Genomic DNA, 25,009 nt, shown 5'->3' on the forward strand with positions numbered 1-25,009 from the left:
GTAAGATGGAGGGCGGGCCCGATATGTTCCCGCCAGTTCGTGGGATTGTATACATAATATATATCTATATATAGATATATATATGTATATAGAGTTCAGCACACACAGGTCACCTCATGTAGGTGTGTGTGGTGTGGGGGGGGGGGGGGTTGTGGTCACAACTCAAACTCCCCTTCCCCTCCCCTTGTAGAAATGAATGTCCTGACACACCCTGTGCTGAATAAAGTAGTGATGTTGCCCATAGCAACGGCGTCCAGTTTACTTTTCTTTACTTCAGAGTTTCATAACCAATGAAAATAGTGCACCTGGACATAAATAGATTCCCTATTCACCTGTAAAGTGTTTTTGTTTTGTTTTTTTACTTTTTTTTTGATTTGTAGTTGTTGGCGAGTGAATCTATGGCGCCATTTTGTTCCCGATCACTGGGCCTCAATTGAGACCCTTGTCAAAATACTTCATCACCACTTTATATACAGCCATAGCCACACCCCCTGACACATTATCGCCACTTTATATAAGCCATAGCCACACCCCCTGATGCTTTATCGCCACTTTATATACAGCTGTAATCACGCCCCCTGGCGCTTTATCTCCACTTTATATACAGCCATAGCCACACCCCCTGATGCTTTATCGCCACTTTATATACAGCTGTAATCACGCCCCCCCTGGCGCTTTATCTCCACTTTATATACAGCCATAGCCACAACCCCTGACGCTTTATCTCCACTTTATATACAGCCATAGCCACACCCCCTGATGCTTTATCGCCACTTTATATACAGCTGTAATCACGCCCCCCTGGCGCTTTATCTCCACTTTATATACAGCCATAGCCACACCCCTGACGCTTTATCTCCACTTTATATACAGCTGTAGTCACGCCCCCTGACGCTTTATCGCCACTTTATATACAGCCATAGCCCCATCCCCTGACGCTTTATCACCACTTTATATACAACTGTAGTCACACTAACCCCCCCCCCCCCCCCCCCCAAAGCTTTATTACCACTTTATATACAGCCATAGTCACGCCCCCTGATGCTTTATCGCCACTTTATATACAGCCATAGCCACACCCCCCTGACGCTTTATCGCCACTTTATATTCAGCTGTAGTCACGCCCCCCCCAAAGCTTTATTGCCACTTTATATACAGCCATAGCCACACCCCCTGATGCTTCATTGCCACTTTATATTAAGCTGTAGTCCACGCCCCCCCCAAAGCTTTTTTAACACTTTATATACAGCTATAGTCACACCCCCCTGATGCTTTATTGCCACTTTATATACAGCCATAGCCACACCCCCTGATGCTTCATTGCCACTTTATATACAGCTGACGCTTTTGGGCGCTTGTCTATACACAGCATGCAGTGCACGCCGTGGTAAAAAAAAAAGTAGGTGTGGTTACATGTTGGGCGTGGCCTGGTCTGAATCTACTCGTTGTAAACACCGCATACGTCTTGCGTGTTTCTCTTCAGGCTTTCGCCGCTTCGCTCCTGCTCACCCGGTCCCACACCGCTGACTTCTTCTCTGACTTCATCAGAAGCTGGCTGTCTCTTCTGCGTGTCGTTGGGGCCGGTTGCAAGAACCAGAATGAGACAGCTGAACCCCCTGATGGCATGCATATTCCATGGCATGTCCTCAGGGGGCCAGATGAAAGAACCAGAAGAAGACAGCTTCCCCCCCCCCCCCCATGACCTACATGAGCCGCGGCATGCCAACAGGTAGACGGCTGCAAGAACCTTCAGGAGACACCCCCCCTTCCCCCGATGACCTGTATGGACTGAGGAACTTCATCAGGGTCCGTTTTCAAGAACAAGGAAGAGGCAGCTGGTCCCCTGATGGCATGCATGGAAGCTGGTATGTACTCAGGGTGCCAGATGAAAGAACCAGAAGAAGACAACTGCCCTCCCCAGTGACATACATGGCCCATGATGTGCCAACAAGGAGACGGCTGCAAGAACCGGAAGAAGACATCTGCCCTCCCCAGTGACATACATGGCCCATGATGTGCCAACAAGGGGACGGCTACAAGAACCAGAAGAAGACACCTGCCCTCCCCAGTGACATACATGGCCCATGATGTGCCAACAAGGGGACGGCTGCAAGAACCAGGAGGAGAAAGCTGATTCTGCCTATGCTCTGTAGAACCACCTGAGGATGTTGCTATCCCAGGTAGCTCCAGCAACTAATAGGTCATTCCCTCCTAGGTGAGAATTCAAGAATTGCACTGAGGGCAACCCAACAAAAAAACATTATAAAAAAAATGTCCACTTGTGATAGGGAAGGAAGTAGGAGTAGAAATCCAGACAGAGGGTGAAAAGGGTGAAGGTTCACTTCAAGCCAACTGTGCACCTATGTAGCAAGGACAACGTAGATATTTGCCAGCACACCAAGGATTGGCACAAAGTGGCGTCCAAATGGGTAGTTTATTGCATGATCACAAGAAAGGTGCAACGTTTTGGAGTCACGCATGACCCCTTCGTCAGGCATGTCATTCACATGCCTGACGAAGGGGTCCTGCGTGACTCTAACAACTTTGCACCTTTCTTGTGTTGTGATCATGCATTAAGCGACCCGTTTGGACGCCACTTTGTGCCGATCCTTGGTGTGCTGGCAAATATCTACGTTGTGACTTGAACCAGTACCCAGCTGGTTGTTGCCGCAGCACCCAAACCTTGGGAGCTTATACCAGGAACGTGTGCGATGGGAATATGAAGTATTATATGTAGCAAGGACCACTCATTCGGGGTCGCCCTCTTCCCCGCTCTCCTAAAATGCTGGATGGAGCAAAAAAAAAAAAAAAAAATGTATGGGATTGGGGGGTGTTAGATAGTATACTTATCTTATAATATACTTATCTTTCACCAACGTTCCACCCTGCCTAGGGGAAGGTGACTTCATTTTTACTCTGGCCATGGATTGTTGGGTAGTCCAAATCCTGCATTGTTCAGCACCTTGTGAGATTTGGGCTACTCAACATTCCCCGGGATCTCATACAATAGGAGGATGATGTCATCCCATGGACTGTGGAAGGGGGATAAAGTGGGGTACATTAAATATATTCCCGATCATCTTCCAGGACATCTACCTGAGGGTTCAATGGTTCCTCGTTCTAGGAGAAACACAAGCCACAGTGGGTGAAGGCTCCTCCCACCAACCTCGTCCTCAGTTTCCATTGTGTCTCTGACCGTCCAGGAATGCACAGCAAAACGATTGTTTTGTTACCTTTGGGTCAGTTGATTGTGGTCACTGGTCCCCCTTCTTGGTAGTTGGTGTCTACTGTATAAGCCTTAAAGGTACTACCATCTTACCTGAGGGTTCCACTGTTTTTTTTTTCTTTTTCATTGCCAGTCTTAGCCCTTGTACACACGGTCGGAAATTCCGACCACGAAATCAGTCTGATTTGTTCCGATGGATTTTGTCCGAAACTGGTGTTGCATACACACGGTCGGACAAAGTTGTCGGAAAATCCGAACGTTCGTAACGTGATGACGTTATTTCGTAACAACGGGACTGCATTCAGGCTAGTAGCCAATAGCTTTGGTCTCGTACTTTGATCTGAGCATGCGTGGCACTTTGTCCGATCGGAATTCTCTACAATCAATCGGACAAAGTCCTATCGGATCATGTTGTCTGAAAATTTTATATCCAGCTCTCAAACTTTGTTGGTCGGACATTCCAACGGAAAAAGTAAGATGCCCACACACGGTAGGATTATCCGACAACGCGGTCCAATCGGACATTTTCGGTCAGAATGTCCGACCGTGTGTACAAGGGCTTACACCTTGGGGAGGTTTGAGGGGGACTCCAGGCTTCTATCACGTCCTGGGCCTCATACCAGTCTACTTCCATATATATATATATATATATTATATGTATATATTATATATATATATAGCCCTTGTACACACGGTCGGATATTCCGACGGAAAATGTCCGATCGGACTGTGTTGTCGGATAATCCGACAGTGTGTGGGCTCCATCGGACTGTTTCCATCTGAATATCCGACCGACAAAGTTTTAGAGCTGGCTATAAAATTTTCCAACAACATGATCCAATCGCACTTTGTCCGATCATGTGTAGAGAATTCCGATCGGGCAAAGTGCCACGCATGCTCAGATCAAATTACGAGACCAAAGCTATTGGCTACTAGCCTGAATGCAGTCCCGTCGTTATGAAATAACGTCATCACGTTACGAACGATCGGATTTTCCGACAACTTTGTCCGACCGCGTGTATGCAACACCAGTTTCAGACAAAATCCGTCAGACAAAATCCAACGGATTATGTTGTCGGAATGTCCGACCGTGTGTACAAGGGCTTAAAGGGCATGAGAGACATCATAATAGTCCCCTGATGTCTACATAAAGAGTGCCTGCCCAAAGCTATCACAAGGGGGACTATCACCACTAGATATGCGAGATTAGTTTTTGTACGAATCGAAAAATTCGTACGAATTTCTGGAAATTCGTACATTCAGGAGGATCTGAAATACGAATTGCTATACTTCCGAATTCTTAACGAAATACGAAATTTCTATTTACGAATTTCAGATCCAAATTTCCTAACGAACATTCGCAATTGTTACGAAAAGTTAACAAGCCTAAAAGTTAAAAAAAAAAAAAAAACAGAAAGTCAGCACAGCACAGGGATGGAGGGAGCCCCCTCGTAATGATAAATTCATCATAACGAAATTCGGAATTGTTACGAAAAGTTAACGAAAATTCGTATTTTGTACAAAATTTCGGACACGAATTACGAAATACGAATTCATTCTAATACAAAATTTTTTTTAATTGCCACCGCACATGTCTAATCACCACTGTGTGACAGCAGCAAAGTTAAAGCGGAGGTCCACCCTAAAATGGACCTCCGCTCATCGGAATCCCCCCCCCCCTCCGGCGCCACAATCGGCACCTTTCAGGGGGGAGGGGGGTGCAGTTACCTGGATAATCCAGGTAACTGCACCCACTTCCGGGCTAGCTCTCTGCGGAACAGGCGTACGTTACGCCCCCGTTCCGCAAGCGCCCGCCCCTTCAGCAAGTGCCCCGCTGCCTGCTGGGAAACACACAGCTCCCAGAGGCAGCGGGGACCGTCCGGATTGCGCCGCGCGGCTCGCGCATGCGCAGTAGGGAACCGGGAAATGAAGCCGAAAGGCTCCATTTCCTGATTCCCATACCCAAGATGGCGGCGGGACCCGGCAGCCGAGCGAGCGATCGGCTTCGGGTGCCGACATCGCGGGCGCGCTGGACAGGTAAGTGTCACTATTTAAAAGTCAGCAGCTGCAGTATTTGTAGCTGCTGGCTTTTAAAAAAAAAAAAAAAAACGCGGAGTCCCGCTTTAAATGAAAAATCACATGCGTATACACATAAATGCAAATGCACGCATAGGTCTGGCAATCATATGTAAACAGTAACGGTGCGCCAAAATTAAAAAAGAAACAGAAAACTGAATATTTAGGATGAACTTGGCCAAAAAAAAACAAAATTTTTAATTTAATTATTGTGGCTAACGTTTTTGCATTGAAGTCAATGGGACGCAATTTTGCATTGAAGCCAATAGGGGGCGTGATTTTGCATTGTAGTCAAGGGGAATGCGATTTTGCTTTGAAGTCAATGGGAGGCAACTTTGCTTTGAAGTCAATAGAGTATGATATTTTCAAATAAACTGATATCCTGTAAAGGCTTTTTAACCACTTTCAGACCGGACCATTTTGCTGGCTTAAGACCAGACCACTTTTTGCGATTCGGCACTGCGCCGCTTTAACTGACAATTGCGCGGTCGTGTGACGTGGCTCCCAAACAAAATTGACGTCCTTTTTTTCCCACAAATAGAGCTTTCGATTGGTGGTATTTGATCACCCCTGCGGTTTTTATTTTTTTTGCTCTATAAACAAAAATAGAGCGATAATTTTGAAAAAAACTTTTTGCTATAATAAATATCCGCCAAAAATTTATAAAAAACATTTTTTTCCCTCAGTTTAGGCCGATACGTATTCATCTACATATTTTTTGTAAAAAAAAATTGCAATAAGCGATTATTGATTGGTTTGCGCAAAAGTTATAGCGTTTACAAAATAGGGGATAGTTTTATGTCATTTTTATTAATAATTTTTTTTTTTTACTAGTAATGGCGGTGATCAGCGATTTTTATTGTGACTGCGACATTATGGCGGACACATCGGACATTTTTGACACATTTTTGGGACCATTGTCATTTATACAGCAATCAGTGCTATATAAATGCACTGATTCCTGTGTAAATGACACTGGCAATGGGTGGCAGTGTAGGGGTTAACTGTTCCTAGGGGCGTGTTACTAACTGTGGGGGGGCTGGGCTTTGTTTTAGTGATCTCTGCTCCAATCACATGGAGCAGAGATCAGCGTCACTTGTTGCTAGGCAGAACGGGGAGATGCTGTTTACAATGGCATCTCCTCGTTCAGCCGCCCCGTGAGACGATCGTGGGTATGCCCGCGGTGATTGAGTCTGCGGGACCCGCGACTGGACTCATGGGGGTCCCGACCCTCACGCAAGCGTGCTGCCAGCGGTGCGCTCGCGATGGCAGGGCGGCATTTAAAACTGGACGTACCTGTACGCCAATATGCCTGCCCGTGCCATTCTGCCGACGTACATCGGCGTGCGCCGGTCGGGAAGTGGTTAAAGGACCGATCAGTGGCTCCTTTGGACTCAATGTCCACCGGGACCTGCTGATCATCCGGTACAGAGGGGGGAACGGCTGTCTGCTTATGTAAACAAGGCAGATCACTGTTCTGTCAGTAAGGAAAGCACGGATCTTGTGTTCCTGTAAAGCATGGGACATGGATCCATGCCTTCCCCTAGTAAAAGCACCTCCCCCACTAAAGTAAAACACAGGTTAGGCACACAATTAACCCTTTGATCTCCCCTAGATGTTTAGCTCTTTCCCAGCCAGTGTCATTAGTACAGTGACAGTGCATATTTTTTAGCACTGATCACTGTACTAGTGTCCCAAAAAAAGCGTTGGCGCCCAATTTGTCTGCCGCAGTATCGCAGTCCTGCTATATGTTGCCGATCCCCCACCATTACTAGTAATTAATAAATACATTTTTAAAAAAATCCATAAATATATCCCATAGTTTGTAGAATGCCGGTGGGCGGGCGAGACTTTTTCACCATGACCGTGTTGTAAAGGCTGTTCTGCAGGGCTTTTTTTTCTCAGAGAATAGGCGCAGGAACTCCTCTCTTTTGAGTCACCCCTTGACTCCGCCCCTTACCCACCCCTGAGCACCGTTCCCTGGTTCCACCCCTTACCCACTTCCCAGTACCACCCCTTTTAGAGAATACAGAGCCAAGTATCATTTTGTGGGTCTAAGTATTTTGTATGGAATTTGTTAATGATAACAAGAAAGGCAGTAAAATAGATCTAGCAAAAATGGACACCCCAGCGACAATAGATCCGCCCCAGCAACAATGGACGTCCAACAGTCACCATCAATAGACCTTCCAGCAGCCAGCAACATTAGACCCCTCCCTCAACAGTAGATCCCTCCCTCTCTCAATAAAAGACTCACTCCCAGCAACAATAGATCACAGATCAGCAACATTAGACCCCTACCTCAACAGTAGACCCCCCCCCCGCAACATAAGACTCACCCCCAGCAACAGTAGATCACCCATCAGCAACATTAGACTCCTCCCTCAACATTAGACCCCGCCCCCGCAACATAAGACTCACCCCCAGCAACAATAAATCACCCACCAGCAACATTGGATCCCTCCCTCAACAGTAGACCCCCCCGTAATAAAAGACTCACCCCCAGCAACAATAGATCACCGACCAGCAACATTAGACCCCTCCCTCAACAGTAGACCCCCCCCAAAACATAAGACACCCCCAGCAACAATAAATCACCCACCAGCAACATTAGACCCCCCCACAACATAAGACTCACACCCAGCAACAATAAATCACACACCAGCAACATTGGACCCCTCTCTCAACAGTAGACCCCCCCGGAACATAAGACTCACCCCCAGCATTAATAAATCAACCACCAGCAACATTAGACCTCTCCCTTAACATTAGACCCCCCCACAACATGAGACTCACCCCCAGCAACAATAAATCACCCACCAGCGACATTAGACCCCTCCCTCAACAGTAGATCTCCCCCCCAACAACAATAAATCACCCACCGGTAACATTGGACCCCTCCCTCAACAGTAGACCCCCCTCGCAAAATAAGTCTCACCCCCAGCAACAATAAATTACCCACCAGCCCCACCAACAACATTAGACCCCTCCCTCAACAGTAGACCCCCCCCCCGTAACATAAGACTCACCCCCAGCAACAATAAATCACCCACCAGCAATTATAGACCTCAACCAACAAACAAGAAATAAAAAAAAAACACAAGGACTTCTACACACCATAAAGAGTTAAACTACAAAAAAGATTTATTGCTTTACAACTGATATACAACAAATTATTAGCACAATGACCCAAGACACCCCCCCCCCCCCCATAGATTGAAAAAAAGGAGTTGAGAACTCCCTATGAAACAAGCGGGTTACCAGGTGGTCTAACTTTCCCCAAAAGTGTTCCTCTAAAACCAAGCACACTGTGTAGGGCAAAGATACCCCTCCTGAGACCGAGGGGCAAGTGACAGGTCTGGGCTCAGTCCTTCCTTATCTGAGCTGGCCGCTCAGCTGTCGGCTAATTGCCAGCTCCCATCTCTCTCCACAGCTATTCAACTGTTGATGATCCTGCTCATCAGTCCTGCCTACTTAAGCCGTCCAGTCCAGGGGATCTCTGCCTTTGCCATGGTCACATCACAAGAAACTATCTCCTGCATTCCTGTTTAAAGACTGGCTTTGCTGACATCCCTTCTGGCTCTAGATCCCGCTTGCTGTTGTACTACATTGATCCCTGACTTCTGGCTTGGCTGACTATCCTTTCCGGTTACTGAACTTTGGCTATGTTTTGACTATGTTTGTTCTTTTTACATTTATTATTAAGTGTGATTTAACCACTTAAGCCCCGGACCAATTTGCAGCCAAAGGACCAAGCCCCTTTTTGCGATTCAGCACTGCGTCGGTTTAACTGACAATTGCGCGGTCGTGCGACGTGGCTCCCAAACAAAATTGGCGTCCTTTTTTTCCCACAAATAGAGCTTTATTTTGGTGGTATTTGATCACCTCTGCGGTTTTTATTTTTTGCGCTATAAATAAAAATAGAGCGACAATTTTGAAAAAAATGCAATTTTTTTACTTTTTGGTATAATAAATATCCCCAAAAATATATAAAAATAATTTTTTTCCTCAGTTTAGGCCGATACGTATTCTTATACATATTATTGGTAAAAAAAATCGCAATTAGCGATTATTGATTGGTTTGCGCAAAAGTTATAGCGTTTACAAAATAGGAGATAGTCTTCTAGCATTTTTATTAAATTTTTTTTTTTTTTACTAGTAATGGCGGCGATCAGCGATTTTTTTTTTATTGTGACTGCGACATTATGGCAGACACATCGGACATTTTTGACACATTTTTGGGACCATTGTCATTTATACAGCAATCAGTGCTATTTAAATGCACTGATTCCTGTGTAAATGACACTGGCAGTGAAGGAGTTAACCACTAGGGGGCAGTGTAGGTGTTACGTATGACATTATGTTTTTTTTTTTTATTGTAGGGGGGCGTGGCCTGGCATGTGATGTCACTGATCGTCCTTCCCTATAAAAGGGAACAGACGATCGGTGACAGCCACACAGGGAAGCACGGGGAGAGGTTTGTTTACACAGATCTCTCCTCGTTCTTCAGCTCTATGACCCGATAAGCAGGACACCCGCGGCGATCAGATCCACTTGTCCCGCAGCCACGGTCACGGAGCTCAGGACTGGGTCGGGAGCGCGCCGCCGGCGGCGCGCTCCCGACCCACGGCTGGGCACTTAAAAAGCAACGTACCGGTACGTGATTGTGCCCAGCCGTGCCATTCTGCCGACGTGCATCGGCGTGAGGCGGTCCTTAAGTGGTTAGCTGTACTTCTGTCTCGGTCTGATTTCATGGTTTTGGACAGCAAGAAAGTGCAAAAATCCCCACAATTGGCAAGCCCGCCCTCCCCAATGCAAAGCACCTCCCCCTAAAAACGTATATAATTGCTCAAAGCCAACTATAACACGATCCCTGCAGCTCGTTCCTAGAACGGAGCAGTGTAAACACAATGACATGTATCACACTATCCCGTAGTGCAGGGATAGGCAATTAGCGGACCTCCAGCTGTTGCAAAACTACAAGTCCCATCATGCCTCTGCCTCTGGGTGTCATGCTTGTGGCTGTCAGAGACTTGCTATGCATGATGGGACTTGTAGTTCTGCAACAGCTGGAGGTCCACTAATTGCATATCCCTGCCGTAGTGGAAGGATGCACAGATTGTAACCACACGCTATAACAGTGATGGTGAACCTTGGCACCTCAGATGTTTAGGAACTACATTTCCCATGATGCTCAAATACAGCCCTTGTACACACGGTTGGAGATTCTGACGGAATGTGTCCGATTGGACCGTTTTGTCGGATAATCCGACTGTGTGTGGTCTTCATCAGACTGTTTCTGTCGGAGTATCCAACGGACCAAGTTTTCCAACTTGTCAGTAAAATTTTCCAACAACATGATCTGATCGGACCTTGTGTAGAGAATTCTGATCGGACAAAGTGCCACGCATGCTCAGATCAAATTCCTACATCAAAGCTATTGGCTACTAGCCTGAACGTAGTCCCGTCGTAACGAAATAACGTCATCACGTTCCGAACGATCGGATTTTCCGACAACTTCGTTCGACCGTGTGTGTGCAACAGTTTCGGACAAAATCCGACGGATTTGGTTGTCGGAATGTCCGACCTTGTGTACAAGGGCTAAGAAATGTTCCAAAACATCTGGGGTGCCAAGGTTCGCCATCACTGCTCTATAATATCTACAAAAATATCCCGGTCATAAGTCCGTCAGTCAATGGGGCCGGGAAGAAAATGGGATTGGACATGAACACATCAAAATGTAACTGAACGTTTATACATCCATTTTCCATCGGAGACATCCTATCAAGCAGGTGACTATAGCCAAGAATGTAATCAGCCCCTGACTGCTCTAATCCAGGTAAGTAGTTATTGAGCGCAAGGAGATATGACGCCACTGAAATACACAATACTGATCCGATCTGCTCAATATTCATTCATCATACGTAGGGAATGGCCACAGATTCGAGTGTGGGGGGGGGGGTGGTGGGGGGGATTCCTGCAGGTTGCAGATAGTTCCTTTTACTCACAGTTATAGATAACACTTCTCAATGCTCCTTTATGCTTAAATTACGCACAGATCCCGCTGGTCGCCATACAACCATCTCCACATACATTCAAGGGAGTCAACCTGTTGGCATGTCCCCGATACGTATGGTTCTCCAGCAGGCAGTTTCCTCGACTGTGATATTCAGGTTGTACCGATCAGTGTTTTGTATTTCAGTGTATTGGTGAAAAGTAGAGGTTCTCCAGAGTCCTTAGAGGAGGTTAGATGGACTTCTCCGGTCTGCACAAGTCCATCTGACCGGAGAAATCCATCTAACCTCCTCTAAGGACTCTGGAGAACCACTACTTTTGACCATTACACTGAAATCCATCTGACCTCCTCTAACCTTGTTTCATAGGGAGTTCTCTCACCCTTTTTTTTCGATCTATGGGATGTCTTGGGTCATTGTGCTAATAACAATTTGTTATATATTGGTTTTAAAGCAATAAATCTTTTTTTTGTAGTTTATCTCTTTAGGGTGTGTAGAAGTCCTTGTGTGTTTTTATTTTTTAATTTTTTTGTTTGTTGGTTCAGTAGATTATTGATTACACCCCCCAATATATATTCAGTGAGTTCTAAATATTCATACTAGGTGGGATTTCCATTTATTCAATTTTTTTGCAACTATGGACCTCCCCAGCAACAATGGACCTCCCTGAAAAAATAGATCCCCTCCAGCATCAATAGGTTCCTCAGCAACCAGCATCAATATACCCTCCAGCAGCCAGCAACAAAGACCCCTCCCTCAACAGTAGATCCCTCCCAGTAACGATTGACCCCCAACATAAGACCCACCCCCAGTAACAATAGATCCCACCATGAGCAACAGAAGACCTCCTCAGCAACAGTAGACCCCCTTCCTCTGCAACAAACATATCCCCTCCAACAACAATAGATTCCCCAGCAACCAACATCAATAGACCCTCCAGCACCCCTTGCCATTACATACATTCAATTCTAGAGGTGCCGGAACTGTGTTCCCCCTTGTTCCGGGTGAAAAAAAAGCCCTGCTGTTCTGTGTTACTGGTTGATGCGTGGGACTTATTCACCATGGCCGTCTTGTAGAAGACTGTTCTGTGTTGCTGGTTGATGTGTGGGGCTTATTCACCATGGCCGTCTTGTAGAAGCCTGTTCTGTGTTCCTGGTTGATGTGTGGGGCTTACTCACCATGGCCGTCTTGTAGAAGACTGTTCTGTGTTGCTGGTTGATGTGTGGGGCTTAGTCACCATGGCCGTCTTGTAGAAGACTATTCTGTGTTCCTGGTTGATGTGTGGGGCTTACTCACCATGGCCGTCTTGTAGAAGACTGTTCTGTGTTGCTGGTTGATGTGTGGGGCTTATTCATCATGGCCGTCTTGTAGAAGCCTGTTCTGTGTTACTGGTTGATGTGTGGGGCTTATTCATCATGGCCGTCTTGTAGAAGCCTGTTCTGTGTTACTGGTTGATGTGTAGGGCTTGTTCATCATGGCCATCTTGTAGAAGCCTGTTCTGTGTTGCTGGTTGATGTGTGGGGCTTATTCACCATGGCCATCTTGTAGAAGACTATTCTGTGTTGCTGGTTGATGTGTGGGGCTTATTCACCATGGCCATCTTGTAGAAGACTATTCTGTGTTCCTGGTTGATGTGTGGGGCTTATTCACCATGGCCATCTTGTAGAAGACTGTTCTGTGTTGCTGGTTGATGTGTGGGGCTTATTCACCATGGCCGTCTTCTAGAAGACTGTTCTGTGTTGCTGATTGATGTGTGGGGCTTATTCACCATGGCCGTCTTGTAGAAGACTATTCTGTGTTGCTGGTTGATGTGTGGGGCTTACTCACCATGGCCGTCTTGTAGAAGACTGTTCTGTGTTACTGGTTGATGTGTGGGGCATAGTCACCATGGCTGTCTTGTAGAAGACTATTCTGTGTTACTGGTTGATGTGTGGGGCATAGTCACCATGGCCGTCTTGTAGAAGACTATTCTGTGTTGCTGGTTGATGTGTGGGGCTTATTCACCTTGGCCGTCTTGTAGAAGCCTGTTCTGTGTTGCTGGTTGATGTGTGGGGCTTATTCATCATGGCCATCTTGTAGAAGCCTGTTCTGTGTTGCTGGTTGATGTGTGGGGCTTATTCACCATGGCCGTCTTGTAGAAGACTATTCTGTGTTGCTGGTTGATGTGTGGGGCTTAGTCACCATGGCCGTCTTGTAGAAGACTATTCTGTGTTCCTGGTTGATGTGTGGGGCTTACTCACCATGGCCGTCTTGTAGAAGACTGTTCTGTGTTGCTGGTTGATGTGTGGGGCTTATTCATCATGGCTGTCTTGTAGAAGCCTGTTCTGTGTTACTGGTTGATGTGTGGGGCTTATTCATCATGGCCGTCTTGTAGAAGCCTGTTCTGTGTTACTGGTTGATGTGTAGGGCTTGTTCATCATGGCCGTCTTGTAGAAGCCTGTTCTGTGTTGCAGGTTGATGTGTGGGGCTTATTCACCATGGCCATCTTGTAGAAGACTATTCTGTGTTCCTGGTTGATGTGTGGGGCTTATTCACCATGGCCATCTTGTAGAAGACTGTTCTGTGTTGCTGGTTGATGTGTGGGGCTTATTCACCATGGCCGTCTTCTAGAAGACTGTTCTGTGTTGCTGATTGATGTGTGGGGCTTATTCACCATGGCCGTCTTGTAGAAGACTATTCTGTGTTGCTGGTTGATGTGTGGGGCTTACTCACCATGGCCGTCTTGTAGAAGACTGTTCTGTGTTACTGGTTGATGTGTGGGGCATAGTCACCATGGCCGTCTTGTAGAAGACTATTCTGTGTTCCTGGTTGATGTGTGGGGCTTATTCACCATGGCCATCTTGTAGAAGACTGTTCTGTGTTACTGGTTGATGTGTGGGGCATAGTCACCATGGCCGTCTTGTAGAATACTATTCTGTGTTGCTGGTTGATGTGTGGGGCTTATTCACCTTGGCCGTCTTGTAGAAGCCTGTTCTGTGTTGCTGGTTGATGTGTGGGGCTTATTCATCATGGCCGTCTTGTAGAAGCCTGTTCTGTGTTGCTGGTTGATGTGTGGGGCTTATTCACCATGGCCGTCTTGTAGAAGACTATTCTGTGTTGCTGGTTGATGTGTGGGGCTTAGTCACCATGGCCGTCTTGTAGAAGACTATTCTGTGTTCCTGGTTGATGTGTGGGGCTTACTCACCATGGCCGTCTTGTAGAAGACTGTTCTGTGTTGCTGGTTGATGTGTGGGGCTTAGTCACCATGGCCGTCTTGTAGAAGACTATTCTGTGTTCCTGGTTGATGTGTGGGGCTTACTCACCATGGCCGTCTTGTAGAAGACTGTTCTGTGTTGCTGGTTGATGTGTGGGGCTTATTCATCATGGTCGTCTTGTAGAAGCCTGTTCTGTGTTGCTGGTTGATGTGTGGGGCTTATTCATCATGGCCGTCTTGTAGAAGCCTGTTCTGTGTTACTGATTGATGTGTAGGGCTTGTTCATCATGGCCGTCTTGTAGAAGCCTGTTCTGTGTTGCTGGTTGATGTGTGGGGCTTATTCACCATGGCCATCTTGTAGAAGACTATTCTGTGTTCCTGGTTGATGTGTGGGGCTTATTCACCATGGCCGTCTTCTAGAAGACTGTTCTGTGTTGCTGATTGATGTGTGGGGCTTATTCACCATGGCCGTCTTGTAGAAGACTATTCTGTGTTGCTGGTTGATGTGTGGGGCTTACTCACTATGGCCGTCTTGTAGAAGACTGTTCTGTGTTGCTGGTTGATGTGTGGGGCTTATTCATCATGGCCGTCTTGTAGAAGACTGTTCTGTGTTGCTGGTTGATGTGTGGGGCTTATTCACCATGGCCGTCTTGTAGAAGCCTGTTCTGTGTTACTGGTTGATGTGTGGGGCTTATTCATCATGGCCGTCTTGTAGAAGCCTGTTCTGTGTTGCAGGTTGATGTGTGGGGCTTATTCACCATGGCCGTCTTGTAGAAGACTGTTCTGTGTTGCTGGTTGATGTGTAGGACTTATTCATAGTTGCAGATCTGAAATGTTAGCGATGGGTGGACAATTGAGGAAACCACAATATTCTTTCTCTGTGATGACATTGTGACCTTTCCCTTGTAGGGTAGTCAAGATGGACCCTGAGAATCGGGTATGGACCACAGCGGAGAGGAACACTCTTCTGAACTTAATCCAGGATGGGGGCTTCATTCCAGGGCTGACGCAGGAAGTTTTTTCGAACCGGGCTGCCTTCGAACGCCTCAGTGTCCTACTGAACCGCTGCAACATCAGAGTCAGGTGAAGGGGTCATTTATTGAGTCATAGTGAACGGGACAGAAAAATGATTTTTGGATTGTAAAATTCCCTGCTTTAGCAAATGTTCCTGCCTGTGACCAACCTGCTTGTAGGCTGAGGGACTGGGGAGGGCCCAGGCGGTAGGCACCCATTTAGAAGACTTAGCACACACAGTGGTTGGCAATGTGGAATATATTGTTAACCTGTTTTAGGTACAACAATTGAGTCTCTTCAACAGTTATAAATGAGAGGCAACACCCACAAAGGAGATGGAACTCCAGGAGGAGAGGCCACCAGCCCGTGGATGGTGGCGCCTGACACAGAGACTGAAGGCAGGCAGATGCAGTGAGCTCAATAGTGGAGAAGTCTCCAAAGTACCATATTTATCAGCATACAACACACACTTTTTTCCCCTTAAAATCAGGGGAAAAACATGGGTGTGTGTTATACTTTAATACCCACCGATGCCCCACTGATTGTGAGCCTCTCGCCCATTCTCAGCAGCTTTCAGCCGTTCTCGGAGGCTTTCGGCCACTCTCACAATCCCGCGTGAGCTGCCAAAAGCTGCTGAGAGTGGCCAAAAGCCACCGAGAGCTACCCCACACCGCGGAGTTACACACTACTCACATGTTCCATTTTTGCTTCTTGTGCCTTTCCTTTTTGTCAATAAAATACATTTTTTTTAAAAAGCGAGCCATCGTTTTCATCTTGCCTGTGGGCATGTGAAGCCCACAGGCATTCACCCTTCCGGGATTCTCAGACGTATAGCTCCCAGCATGCAATGGCCGCTGTAGTTCCGATCTCGCGCACGCTAGCGGCCGAAAAAGGGTTAAAACCGCCGGCAATATGCCGCAATTGCGGCGTTTTGCCAGCGGTATTACAGCGCTGCCCCATTGATTTCAATGGGGAGCAGCGGTGGAGGAGCGGTAAACACACCACTCCTTCACCGCTCCAAAGAAGCTGCTGGCAGGACTTTTCCCTGACTTCTTGCCAGCGCACCGCTGTAGCCCTCGGGCTTTCACACTACAGACAATGGTGCAGCTTTTTTTAGGGTGGATTGCAGACGCTATTTCTAACGCTATAGCGCCTGCAAAATGCCCTGGTGTGAAAGGGGTCTAAGAGCGGTGAATGCACCGCTCCTGAAGTGCCCCTTCCCATTGATATCAATGGGAAGCGCCTGAAAAGCGCCTGCAAAGCGTTTTTGGCAGCAGCACTTTGTGGACGCTTTTAACCCTTTATTTGGCCAAAAGCAGGAGTTAAAAGCACCCCACTAGCGCTTGAAAAACGCTGGTAAAGTGCCGCTAGTTTAAGCGGCGCTTTATGAGCGTTTTTCGGGCGCTGGCAGTGAGAAAGGGCTTAAAGCACTCGGGCTTTCGCATTGGGATTGCAGATGGGGCTTCTTTCAAGCGCTTTACATGAGCTTTTTTTTAACGCTAAAGCGCCTGAAAAACGCCTAAAAAACGCCCCAGTGTGAAAGGGGTCTTAGGCCTGAGCACTGCATCCTAGAAGGAGATCACATGCAACCCCATACCTGGAATAAACTGATAATTATCAAGGACTCTCTAGGTGAGTATTGGCAAGTGTGGGTTCTTCTTACCAGAAAGCCTCTCATAAACGCAAAGTAACTAATTCCCAATATAGTGGTCAATGGATGTTGCTTCTACATTACCCATCACTCTGCTACATTTTTTTTTTTTAAATAACCCAAATCGGTGAGTATTATTTAGTCTGTAGGGAAGTTATAGAGTCCACAAACTGAAATATACAGCGGCTAAAATTAGTACTGACTGAACACGTCACCATTTTTCTAGGTAGATATATCTCCAAAGGTGCTATTTACATGAAACCTTCACCACATGTCAGTAACAACCCATGCAATCCATACATACAAAGACACCAAAACAAATACGTTCAGAAATGAAGTTATGTGTAATAAAGTGGAGTGACACAGGCAAAATATATTGAACACACGAAGAAAGGGAGGTGCAGAAAGGCATGGAAAGCCAAGACATAAAGCTGAAATCTATCAGTAATTAGAAAGCAATCCTGCCCCTTGTTGGTGCAAATTAATATCAGCTGGTTCAGTCTCAACTGCTGGCCTATAAAAAAAGGTGTCTCATTACCAAGGTGTCACACAAGAAACATCCTATGATTAGACCGATTTATCCAACATAGTTGTATCTCTATGTCTAATTCTTTAATATATGACATATTATTAATTTTCCTTTATGCACATTATACCAGGTTTATTAATTGTTATGATTATATTCTTCACATATATTTACTGATAAAAGATTCCCATATTACTCTCTATACCAGTGATTGTCAACCAGAGTTCCATGGAACCCTAGGGTTCCTCCAGAGGTTGCTAGGGGTTCCTTCAGCATTGGGCCATTTCTGCCTCTCAGATAAGTTCCCACCGACACCAATGATCTTTTTATCTATCTGTAAGGAGGTAATTCTTCCCAATGACCACAAGTGTAAGGACCATTCTTCCCACTGACCACAAGTGTAAGGACTATTCTTCCCAATGACCACAAGTGTAAGGACCATTCTTCCCACTGACCACAAGTGTAAGGACCATTCTTCCCAATGACCACAAGTGTAAGGACCATTCTTCCCACTGACCACAAGTGTAAGGACTATTCTTCCCAATGACCACAAGTGTAAGGACCATTCTTCCCACTGACCACAAGTGTAAGGACCATTCTTCCCAATGACCACAAGTGTAAGGACCATTCTTCCCAATGACCACAAGTGTAAGGACCATTCTTCCCACTGACCATCACACTAATGTATCATGAGTTGTAGATTTCTAATTTTTAGCAGAGGGTTCCCCGAGACTGGAGAACTATTTCAAGGGTTCCTCTGTGCTGAGAAGGTTGAGAAAGGCTGCTCTATACGGTAACTGTACTATTGTTATTCCAAATTAATAACTGAGAAGTTCCTTTATTCAAGCTTGATAGCCCTATACAATGTTAAAACTTGTATTATTAACTTGTATTGTATCATTCTCAATAAATTATTTTAAAAGAAGAAGAAACATCCTATGATGGGTAAAAGCAAAGAGCTCTTTTTAGGCCCCTTTCACTCTGGGGCGGTTTTCAGGCGTTACAGCGCTAAAAATAGCGCCTGTGTAGCGCCTGAAAAAAAACGGCCCCTTTCACTCCAGTGTGAAAGCCGAAGGGCTTTCACACTGAAGCGGTGCGCTGGGAGGACAGTGAAAAAAGTCCTGCTAGCTGCATCTTTGGAGCGGTGAAGGAGCGGTGTATTCACCGCTCCTACCCATTGAAATCAATGGGACAGCGCGGCAATACCGCCGGCATAGCGCTGCTGCAGCGGCGCTTTGCGGGCGGTTTTAACCCTTTTTCGGGCGCGAGCGGGGGTTAAAACCACCCTGCTAGCGCCCGCAGACCGCCGCTAAAACAACGGTAAAGCGCCGCTAAAAATAGCGGCGCTTTACCGCCCACGCCGCTCCCGCCCCAGTGTCAAAGGGGCCTAAGACCTTCACAACCTTATTGTTGCAAAACATACCAATGGCATTGGTTACAAAAGGATTTCTAAACTTCTGAATATTCCAGTGAGCACTGTCGGGGCCATAATTTGGAAGATTTCTGACAGAGCAGTGAAAAGAATTATCAGAAGAGTTGTCCAAGAGCCAAGGACCACGCGTGGAGAGCTTCAGAAAGACCTGGAATTAGGAGGAACAATTGTTTCAAAGAAAAAATAAGTAATGCACGCGCCCACCATGGCCTGTATGCACGCTCACCGCGCAAGACTCCATTGATGAGGAAAAGGCATTTTGAAGCTTGATTAAAGTTTGCTGCACAACATTTAGACAAGCCTGTGAAATACTGGAAGAATATAGTCTGGTCAAATGAGACCAAAATGGAACTCTTTGGATACCATAATACACACCGTGTTTGGAGGTTAGATGGTACATCGCCCCAAAAACACCCCCCATACCAACAGTGATGTTTGGAGGTGGGACCATCAGGACATGGATGGGGCTGTTTTTCAGCATACGGTACTGGCAAACTTCATATCCTTGAAGGAAGGATGAATGGAAAAATGGACCAAGAAATTCCTGATAAAAATCTGCTGCCGTCTACCAGGATGATGAAGATGAGACGAGGGCGGACCTTCCAGCAAGACAATCGTCCCAACACACAAAGCCAAGGAAAATCTCAGTTGGTTTCAAAGAAAGAAAAAAATAAATCTGCAAGAATGGCCCAGCCAATCACCTGACTTGAATCCAATAGAAAATCTATGGAAAGAACTAAAGATCAGAGTTCATAGAAGAGACCCACAGAACCTTCAAGATTTGGAGACTAATTCTATGGAAAGAACTAAAGATCAGAGTTCATAGAAGAAGCCAATGGAACCTTCAAGATTTGAAGACTGTTTGCCCTTGTACCCACGATCGGAGATTCGGAATGTGTCCTATCGGAGCGTTTTGTCGGATATTCCGACTGTGTGTGGTCTCCATCGGACTACTGTATTTCCGTTTGAATATCCATCGGACCAAATTTTCCAACTTGCCAGAAATATTTTCAGACAAAATACTCCGATCATGTGTAGAGAATTCCGATCGGACAAAGTGCCACGCATGCTCAGATCAAATTCCTACACCAAAGCTATTGGCTACTAGCCTGATGGTAGTCCCGTTGTAACGAAATAACGTCATCACGTTCTGAACGATCGGATTTTCCGACAACTTCGTCCGACCGTGTGTATGCAACAGTTTCGGACAAAATCCGACGGATTTGGTTGTCGGGAATCTCCGTTCGTGTGTACAAGGGCTAAGTGTGGAGGAATGGGCCAAAATCACACCTGAGCAACGCATGCAACTCGTTTCTCCATACAGGAGCCCGCATCTTGAAGCTGTCATTACCAACAAAGGATTTTGTACAAAGTATGAAATACATTTCAGTTGGCGTGTTCAATACTTTTTCCATGTGTCATTCCATTTTATTACACAGAACTTTATTTCTGAACGTATTTGTTTTGGTTTCTTTGTATGTATGGATAGCACGGGTAGGGATAAGAAACAGAATTGTTTAGTAAAAAGCAGCAAATGTTACACCCCTTAATTGCCCCTAGGTGTTAACCCCTTCCAAGCCAGTGTCATTAGTACAGTGACAGTGTATAGTTGTAACGGCTCCCCTAGTATAAAGGGGGTTAACGCCGTTTACGATGTTCCCTCTCCCGGACACCCATCCACTCGCTACGAATATCCACAGCTAAACGACCCTTTCCTATAGGAGCCGACCCCTCTGGCAAAGAGACGAGACGCACTCTGTCCCTTCTGTAGTAGGAATGAATTTATTAAAAACCAACATTGTATTTTTATACACAATTCAAGGCACATGCTTTAACATGAACAAGAGCCCAGCTCCACCCACACATCCCAAGACGTCTGCTAGGCTTCAAACGATCCCACCCAATACACATCTTTTCACAAAGGGTTGGCAGCCAGTCTGTCTGGCACTTTACAATACACACAAGGACAGACTTAAATGAACAATAGAAATGCAAAATAACGTAATTTCCTCACAGCAATGACACTTAACCCCCACATACAGTATACATCCAATTTATACACAATGTATTATACAGCCTTGAATATGGCTATCACAGACCATATCGGGGGTTTCTTTTATTCACCCTGTGTCCAAAGTGACCCCACTGTCACAATAGTATTAGCACTGATCACACTGTATTAATGTCACTGGTGGTGGCAGTTAGTCAGTGCCCCCCCCAGCGCCAGTTAGTGTCAGATTTCCCGCTACACCATGATAATCCCGCTATAAATCTCTGATCACCGTCATTAGTAGTATAAAAAAAATATATCCATTCCAGTATATTTACCATTGTGTGTATTATTATTATACAGGATTTATATAGCGCCAACAGTTTGCACAGCGCTTTGCTACATGAGGGCAGACAGTACACTTACAATACAATATAAAATCTATACAGGAGGGACTCGAGGGCCCTGCTTGTTAAAACTTACAATCTAGAAGGGAGGGTCAAGTTGAAACAAAAGGTAATAACTGTGGGGGGATGAGCTGATGGAGAACATGAAAATACAGTTAGGTGTGGGTAGTATAAGCTTCTCTGAAGATAAGTGTTTTCAGGGATCGCCTAAAAGCTAATAAAGTAGGAGACAGGCGGACAGATTGGGGTAGGGCATTCCATAGGATTGGGGAGGCTTTGGAAAAGTCCTGGAGGCGAGTATGGGAGGAGGTGATGAGGGAGCTAGAGAGCAGGAGGTCTTGAGAGGAACGAAGAGTAGGTTGGTATTTAGAGACTAAGCTAGTGATGTAGCTGGGGGGGCAGAGTTGTGGATGGCTTTGTATGTAGTTGTCAGTATTTTGAATTTAATTCTTTGGCCGAGCGGAAGCCAGTGGAGGGATTGACAGAGAGGAGTAGCAGACACCGAGCGATTGGTAAGGTGGATGAGTCTGGCAGCGGCATTCATGATGGACTGAAGGGGGGGATAGACTATGTAGAGGTAAGCCAATGAGAAGGGAGTTGCAGTAGTCGAGGTGAGAGATGAGCAGCGAGTGAATTAAGAGCTGTGTTGTCTCATTGGTTAGAAAGGGGCGTATTTTGGAGATGTTGCGGAGGTTGAGGCGGCAGGATTTGGACAGTGATTGGATGTGTTGCTTGAAGGAGAGGTCAGAGTCCAGGACTACTCCTAGAATCTTGGCATGTGGGGATGATCTTATGGTTGTGCCATCAATTTTGACAGTGAGATCCGGGGAAGGGGCATATGGGGGGGAGGAAAACTTACAAGTTCGGTTTTGGATAGATTGAGTTTGAGGAAGTGGTGTGACATCCAGACTGATATATCTGATAGTAAATTAGTGATACGTGAGGAGACAGAGGGAGTGAGCTGAGGGCTAGAGAAATAGATTTGGGTGTTGTCAGCATAGAGGTGGTATTGGAAGCCATGGGAGGCTATCAGCTGACCCAGGGAGGAGGTATAGATTGAAAATAGGAGAGGTCCAACAACAGAACCTTGGGGGACCCCAACAGAGAAAGGAAGAGGAGAGGAGGAAGTAGAGTTGTAAGTAACACTAAAGGTGCGGTTGGATAAGTAAGAAGAGAGCCAGCTAAGAGTACAGAGACCAAAGGCGTGGAGTTTTTTGTGGAGAAGGAGGTGGTCAACCATATCAAAGGCAGCAGAAAGGTCCAGGAGTAGGAGTACCGAAAAATGTCCATTGGTTTTGGCAATAGTAGATCGTTTGTTCGTTTTAGAAGAGCAGTTTCTGCGGTTGGATAAGTAGGATGAGAACCAGTGAAGAGTACAGTCACGGAGACCAAAGGTGTGGAGTTTTTTGAGGAGGAGGAGGCGGTGGTCAACCGTATCAAAGGCAGCAGAGAGGTCCATGTAGATACTATAACTTTCACACAAACCAATCAATATACACTAAGGCCGCGTACACACGGGCGGACTGTTCGCCCAACTTTGTCTGTCCAACAGTTTCGGCGGACAGTCCGCTCAAACTTAGCATGGGCGGACATGCCCACACACGACGAACGAACAGTTTGCTGAAACCGTGCGCGATGACGTTTCGACACGTACGACGGGACGAAAAATACGACGTACAATACACTTCAATGCAACTTTCCGACGTGTAAATCCTTTCTGAGCATGCGCGGAACTTAGTTTGTCGAACAAGCCTACACACGAGCGGACTGTTCGCTCAAACAAGGTTTCAGCGGACAGTTTTTCAGAATTTCCGAAAAACCTTGTTCGTCCAACTGTCCGCTGAAACTGTCCGCTGAAACTGTCCGCTGAAGCCCCACACACGAGCGGACTGTCCGCACAAACACTGTTCAGCGGACAAAGTTGGGCGAACAGTCCGCCCGTGTGTACGCGGCCTTATTAGAATTATTTATTACCAAAGGAAGACCTAAATTGGCCTAGATTTATGAAGAAATTAGATTTTTGCCATTTTTTATTGGATATAGCAGAAAGTAAATTTTTTTTTATTTTTTACTTTTATTTTTTCAAAATTTTGGTCTTTTTTTCGTTTATATAAATAAAAAAGAAAAACCCCAGTGCTGATCAAATACCGCTAAAAGAAAGCTCTATTTGTGTGACAAAAAATGATATACATTTTGTTTGTGTACAGCGCTACATGACTGTGCAATTGTCAGTTAAAGTAGCGCAGTGCTGAATAGCAAATAATGTCCTGGTCATGAAAGGGGGGTAAAGGTACTTTGGCGGGTCTGGAAGTTGTTAACTGAAAAACCTGACCAGAGTGAAAGGGCCCTTATTGTGTTCGGGTTGAATGGAGGTGGTGGATCGATCAGAATCTCAGAACCATGACATAAAAAAATGAATCCATAATTTTGTTCCATTCCTTATGTTATGATTCAAAGATTCTGCTGGCTCCACCCCCATCCAACCCAAACGGTTTGCAAAAGTAATCTCCTGAAAAATAACGACTGAACGCCTTAAAACGAATATAGTCAAGCTTCTGAAATAACTTCCAAAATACGAAGCAATTCTCACCTCCATTTCTGGATAGCTGTTAGCCCCTCCCATCAATGGTGCGAATGTAAACCCCGCCTCTAAACAAGCATGGCAGAATGGAGAAGGAATGCTGCCCACTGGAGCGTGGCGGGTTTACAGTGCCTTGAAAAAGTATTCGTACCCCTTGACATTTTCCACATTTTCTCACGTTACTACCAAAAAACATAAATGTATTTTATTGGGATTTTATGTGATAGACCAACACAAAGTGATTGTGAAGTGAAAGGAAAATGATAAATGGTTTTCAACATTTCTTACAAATAAATATGTGAAAAGTGTGGGGGTGACATTTGTATGGCGCCCCCCTGAGTCAATACATTATTTTTTAGAACCACCTTTTACTGCAATTACAGCTGCAAGTCTTTTTGGGGATGTCTCTACCAGCTTTGCACATCTAGAGAGGGACATTTTTGCCCATTCTTCTTCTTTTTTAAAATATATCTCAAGCTCTGTCAGATTGGATGGAGAGCGTCTGTGAACAGCAATTTTGAAGTCTTGCCACAGATTCTCAGTTGGATTTAGGTCTGGACTGTGACTGGGCCATTCTAACACATGAATATGCTTTGATGTAAACCATTCCATTGTGGCTCTGGCTGGATGTTTAGTGTTGTTGTCCTGCTGGAAGGTGAACCTCCGCCCCGGTCTCAAGTCTTTTGCAGACTCTAATGCCACGTACACACAGTTAGACTCCCCGGTAGAAAAATTCCAACGAAATCATTTCATCGGATATTCCGATCGTGTGTGGGCTTCAGCTGACTTTTTTTTTTTTTTAATTCTGACAGACCTAGAAATAGAACATGTTTTAAATCTGTCTGACGGAATCAATTTCTATCGGGAAAACCGTTCGTCTGTGTGCTGTTCCGACGGAC

The 25,009-nt window shown here is 45.8% G+C and overlaps 1 protein-coding gene across 2 annotated transcripts in view; it reads left to right on the top strand.

Moving 5' to 3' along the window:
• The window catches only part of LOC143927198 (uncharacterized), an 81,717-nt gene that overhangs the window by 36,245 nt on the left and 20,463 nt on the right, over positions 1 to 25,009 (top strand). For both annotated transcript variants that reach the window (XM_077451175.1, XM_077451176.1), the window contains exon 4: positions 15,419 to 15,592. In XM_077451175.1, coding sequence (XP_077307301.1) covers positions 15,419 to 15,592 — 174 coding nt within the window. The remainder of the gene's footprint in view (positions 1 to 15,418; positions 15,593 to 25,009) is intronic.

This window comes from Lithobates pipiens, unplaced genomic scaffold, assembly GCF_037356315.1.
Source record: "Lithobates pipiens isolate NorthernLeopardFrog02 unplaced genomic scaffold, aLitPip1_a1.2 Scaffold_23, whole genome shotgun sequence".
NCBI classification, from domain to species: domain Eukaryota; kingdom Metazoa; phylum Chordata; class Amphibia; order Anura; family Ranidae; genus Lithobates; species Lithobates pipiens.